General features: G+C 48.4%; 1 protein-coding gene across 3 annotated transcripts in view; it reads right to left on the reverse strand.

The window, feature by feature from the left end:
- PLOD2 (procollagen-lysine,2-oxoglutarate 5-dioxygenase 2) overlaps positions 1-3,647 on the reverse strand; it is a 48,791-nt gene extending 45,144 nt beyond the window's left edge. Inside the window, exon 1 of one of the 3 annotated variants that reach the window (XM_048313864.1) lies at positions 3,353-3,647. In XM_048313864.1, the coding sequence (XP_048169821.1) occupies positions 3,353-3,446 (94 nt within the window). In that variant the 5' untranslated portion in view covers positions 3,447-3,647. The remainder of the gene's footprint in view (positions 1-3,352) is intronic. The other 2 variants (XM_048313862.1, XM_048313863.1) reach the window with 2 other exon arrangements.
- Positions 3,648-6,000: the final 2,353 nt, after the last annotated feature.

The raw sequence follows: 6,000 nt of genomic DNA on the forward strand, positions 1-6,000 counted from the left end.
CCCACTACACACTGTTCCATTTATCATTCACTATTTATTTCAAAGCTGGAGGCTAAAGATATCTCCGTGAGTAGGTAATTCCCATGTAAGTGGTGCACACTGATGGCATATGTATGATGTGCCCCAGACAGCCCCAGGAGCTGTCTCCTGCAGGGTCAGTTCTGGGTTCATCACCCTCTGCTTTTACCCTTCTCCTCTAAGGGGCAGCTTTTTCATACAGTCCTCACAAAAAAGGCACAAAACTCCCAAGAGATCTAGAAGAGGTTTTTCCACAACACAGATTTATGTAGCAGTTTTAGGTACTGCGGTGACAAGAGGACACAGAAGTAGTGCCGGTAAAGAGGCAAGAGACAGAAAATTGGGCAGAGAGACAGAGGCAGGCACAGAGTGCTGGCCTTATGGCCTCTCTTCCACCAAGCATGCCGAGTCTGTCAGTACTTCTAATAAGTATGTCAGGATGGTTGAATGACTTAATTTTCTTGTTTGCGCACCACAGGTGACCCAGAAGGAAAGGCCTATCGATCGCTGTCACTCAGACCATTTAGTCTCAGCCCAAATTAACAGAAATTGCAGCAGTACATGCTGTATCCCAAACTGAGTCCTCGCAGAGCTAGACCAGTCAGCAATTACTGCCTGAAGCATTTGTGACCAGCACTTGAGGGACACTGGGGTGGAGGAAAGCCCAGTGGCTCAGAGTGCTCTTCAGACAGCTGAGCTGCCACACCTCCCAGCCCAGCTGCTCTGGGAAGCCACCCACACTGCTGGAGCACCCCAAGCCACCCCTCCCACTTTGGGAGCACACACAGACAGCAACAAACCATGGAGCCCACCTCAAACCCCACCCCACTGCCACCATTACAAGCTGGGCCCAAATGCCTCAGCATGGCTCCGGCCAAGTCCCCACTGCCACTCTGGGGAACAGACTCAAAGGCTGCAAAGTCATTTCCCATGCAAACAGCTGATTGATAAAACATCCTAGGTGAGAACATCATTTACATCTGCTGCCAAGAGAGTGCTGGCTTCTCATACAATGACAAAAGTTGTTTCCACTGACTTTCTGTGTGTCACAATAAGCAATCTGCAAGCAGCAAGCATGGTGCAATGGAAATATTTCAGCACCGATGTTTTAACACAGAAACTTTTGCATCTTCATCACACAGAAGCCAGTGTTCCCGAGCTCAACAGTGCTCTTCTCTGTGATTGCCTGAAACATAAACCTGCGGCCAGGGAAGGAGCGCAGAGAGATTTCTGCAAACACAGTTTGCCACAGAGCCACACTGATTGCTCCCTGTAACCAGTGCTGAGCAACAGGCAGCTCTCCTGCAATTCTTTTTCCAAGCCTTTCTGAGTAAAGTCTTATCGAGAAATAAAGATGCAGCTTGGCAGTTGGTTCCAGACAGTCTTGTTAGAGCTTTTGTCTCAAGAAAGCAACACTAATGGACTGCACTAAAAACTGACATGTAAATTGTGCCTTCACCTGCTGTTTTACACCGAATTGCACAAAGGATCAGGAGACTAGAAATTACAGAACAGATTTCTAGAAACAGAGGCACCATAAGGTCTGCCCTTCGTCAAGTAATACAATGCACACTCGGGGAAAACATTTAAGGGTTAAAACTGGAATAAAAACAAGTAACACAGCAGGCAGTGTCTGAGGTCAAGAAACTACTCAGAGTGGTTTCAGCAGAGATTTCTACAACTCAGGCTACTCATGTCTAAATTAAAAACAATTAAGGTCCTCCTGCATTAACATCTATATATAAACTTTTCAGTGTTCTTTTGCACTGAAATTTGTGTAGCATCATTTTTATTATTGATATAGACAGAGCAGTCTATTTTTGGGTTGCTGAATCATACAGTGCTGTCTGGAATAGGGACTCTGCTTTGCACACATTTGAAAAGCAGCAGGATTAAATAAAAATCCTTACCATGCCAGCTATTAGTTTACACCAGTCTGAGAGCTCACACTTCAAGAGCACAGTTTAAAAAAACCCATTATTTGAATAGATAGGTTTGAGAGAATAACTGTTTGCCATAACTGATTTCCAACACAGTCTGACTTACAACCTCGCTGCCCTGAAAACAGGGAGAGGAGCTCAACTTTTTGCTCAAACCTGTCCCCGGGGGGTGCATTCCGACAGGCAGCAAAGGCTGAGGGGTAACGCTCACCCCCTCCAACACACAGCAACCACACCACAGCCTTCAGAGGAATCCTCTGAATGACCAAAAGTAGCAAAGTATTAAGAAAACTGGAAACTAGATGTTCATTGAGAGGACTCTGGTATTCTCCAACACAACTTTTTTTAGATTAACTTTTTACACTACTTATCAACTAAATCAGTAGTTTTCATATCAAAGTTAGAACTTGCTGACAAAACTTGCTTCTCAAACAAAGAAGCCTCCTTGTTCACCCCAGAAGGAATTAAGCTAGATATTAAAAATAACTTGATTACACTCTTGAGAAAACAAGCCAAGAAATGAAACTACTTTGGATTTCATGTGGTAATAACGTAGTGGAATGAAATACCTTTGTATGCCTAGAATAAAAATCAGAAGTACAGACTCTAAACAGTATTAGAGCAAAAAATATGTTTTGGCATATTGTTGGACATACATGTGCTTGGACACCTGTATCTGAGGGAATTTCCTGTACACATTTCTTTATTTTACGTGCTGAAGATAAAATTTCTTTGCACCTCCCGGCTCCTTGAAGCAAAAGCCTCTCGAGAACATGAGTGAAAGGCAGGGAAGGCTCTGCGGCGCTGGAAGGGGCACTGGAGTCTCCAGCTGAATTTTGCACGAAGTAGGAAACCTCATCAGCAGTTGCTCAAGTTCAGAGAAGCAGTGACTGATGCTATTGCTTTTCCCAGCACTGGAAAAATGTGTTCATCAACACCTTGTCTCGAGGAGACGGACGAAAAAGGGGGGAGAGCGGGCAACAAGAAAGTTTAGGAGGCTCAATTCCCCTTAAGGAATCCTCCTTCTTTTTTTTTTCCCTCGCTCAAGTGGAATTAGGCATCTATGAACTCCTGGTCGGGTTACGACACTTTCAGCTGCGCGGTTCGTCTCGACGGCAACCTGGGGAGCGCTGCCCCGGCCCCTTCCCCCAGCGCCGAGCCGCTCCGCGTTACAGTGCGGGGCAGGGACGGGCCGGTGGGAAATAAATAAATAACCCGGCAAAGCGGCGGGTCCCAGCGCTCCCTTCCCGGCGGATGTTGCCGAGCCGGCAGGCACACAGCGACCGATGCCGCCCGGCCAGCAGCGCATCCCCGCCGCCCGCACACACCTCCCGCGGGCGCGGCCACCGCATCCCAACCCCCGCACCGCGCCCCAACCCCCGCACCGCGCTCACCTGCGGGGCCGGGGCGCCGCTCCGCCGCCGCCGGCAGCGCCAGGGCCAGCAGCGACAGCAGCAGCCGCGGCCACCGGGCGCCGCTCCACGCCATCTTCGCCCTCCGCACCCGCCGGCCTGCCCGCGCCACCGGCCCCCGACAGCGGGGAAAAGGGGCGGGCGTGGAAAACCAGAGGGGAGAAAGCGCCTGGGGACCGCGGCGGCCAGACACCGCTCCTCCTCCGCGGCGGGAGCAGCCACGGGCACTCCCCCCGCGCCGGGCTTTATACGGCGGTGGGCGGGCCGGCGCAGCGAGGGCACCGGCGGCGCAACAGGAGCCGCTGCCGGCGCACGGAGCCGCTGCCGCCGGGGAGGGGCGAGCGGCCAAGCCCCGCCTCGGCCCCGCCGCCGCGGGTGCGGCGCTGCACAGGCGCGGCCGCGGGGATGGGGCCGCGGGGATGGGGCCGCGGGGATGGGGCCGCGGGGATGGGGCCGCGGGGATGGGGCCGCGGGGATGGGGCCGCGGGGATGGGGCCGCGGGGCCGGGCGCTGCCGGGGGATCGGCTCGGCCAGCCGAGTGCGGGGCCGGCCTCCCGTGTGTGCTGTGCAAGCAGTTACACTCGCCTGCCCCGCCAGACACACTTGCTCGGTGCTTTCATTGGCCGTTATGTCCCGAAAATGTGATTTTGTTCGGGAGATCGTGAGCACCTGAAGCCGCTACGTCGTGAACCAATAAAACGATGCGACCTTTCCGCCTGTATGCCCTGATGGAATCGGGACCGCACTGCCCATCCACTCTGCTTGAGAAGGACATGTCTGTCAAACACTCCATCACCTCAGCATTCAGCTAACTCAGTTCATTTGTCTAATCAAAACACACAAGACTACACTTTTAACATTAAAGAATAGCCAAAAAAATCACTGAAGCCAAGCATGGTGATGATAAAGGAGGTGCAGTGGCCCACCTCCACTCTTTTTCTTGTTGTGATACAAAGTATATTAAAAAAAAATACCATAAATGTTTAAAAGTGACATAAAATTACAAAAGCAGATGTGAACCTCTTGGAATCAGTGTAGATTTACACCTTGGAAATATTATTTGAAGACTAAAGACATAATCCAAGACAAAATTTAGCGGTGAAAGTAAGATTCATGTATTTGAGTTCCACATATATAACCATCAAATAGATACCTCATTTTTTATCCTAAATGTCTCTATAGGCTTAACAGATGTTCTTTTTTGGAGCTATAAAGAACAGGAAAAAAGGGGGAAAGGAAGGGAAAACTTGACCTGGGCTACTACAGCTCTAAGAATTGTGTGCTGTTCTTTGGAACCCAGGGCAGAAATCAGAGCCTGCATTATGCTCCCAGATGCTTTTATGGTTAATTGGGAGAGCTCATTTTTTCTGGATCAGACTGCACAGACAGGAGGGATGGAAAGCAAACCAAATCAAAAGACTGGGTCCATGGTCTGACGGAGCTCCTGCAGCATAGAGGCCCACAAAAGCAGTAGTTGGGAACTAAAAATGAAATCATGCAATTGATGGAGAAACAAAAAAAGATCCTTCAGTTCTTGGGCAATTACTCATTATGTACTTTTTCCTCCCACCTCTCCCAGGCATGCAGAGATTCACCAGAGAACAAATATGTTTTGAATGCAGACAGTATGACCACATTAAGGCACACATCCATGAGCAGCCTCTGCTCACTCCTCCAAGAACAAGCACTACTTCCGCTGATCACCTCACCACATTAGCTGAAAGCGAGCAATGCCATGGCTGGGATGATCCTGCAAGTACATCCATCTTTGGGTTTGTTTTTTTAATAAACAAGTTCGAGAAATTTGGCTTATGGAAAGCAAAGATGGAAAAAATAGTTAATATATCACAGCTGTGCTTTTAAGGTAGAAAACAGTTTGAACGAGCATTTCAAAAGAAGTCCTCAACAGGTCAAACCTCACCTCAGATCCAGAACAGCTTAATGGTAACACTTGTACTGGGAGATAGAAAGCGTAATTGCAAAGGTGGGAAAAAAACCTCAACTTCATTGAGAATAAATCACAAAAGACATGTAGAACACACTCTGTACCATCAACCCTGAAAGAAATTACAGACTTCTTCAATAAAGTCTGAGAGGAAAAAAACAGGACCATTGGGTATAATTTCAGAATACCATGGAGATGATGTCATGGCTGCCAGGGATGGAACAGGAATCAGACAAACTTCAGCCCTGAGAACTGAGAGTAAAATCAGTGACTGTCACGTACATACCCAGAACTTTGAGAAATCACAATCATAAGCAGCTACTTTCACCAGAGAAAATACACAGGTCCTGAAACCGCACTGTTGGGTGGAAACCAATGGGCATAAAGAGGAGAGAGCATCCAAGAGGAATCCTAAGAAGCATTTTATTATCAAAATTTACCAGTAAACAGAAGCAGGGAAGAATGAAAAGAATTGGTGAAAGAACTCTGTAAATATGCAACAGTGAAAGAAAAGGAAATAGCTGGCAAAGACAGATTTCTAAAGCAGGAGGAAAACAGGTTGAGAGAACTGTGATATAAACACAGCTCATACCTGTAAGCGCAAGCTTGGACTAGAAATTTATGCATTTACTTGTCATTTTCCATGGTCTCTTGAAGGCTAATTTCAATTTTAGGCTGTTCTTGG

This window comes from Corvus hawaiiensis, chromosome 10 (assembly GCF_020740725.1).
Source record: "Corvus hawaiiensis isolate bCorHaw1 chromosome 10, bCorHaw1.pri.cur, whole genome shotgun sequence".
NCBI classification, from domain to species: Eukaryota; Metazoa; Chordata; class Aves; order Passeriformes; family Corvidae; genus Corvus; species Corvus hawaiiensis.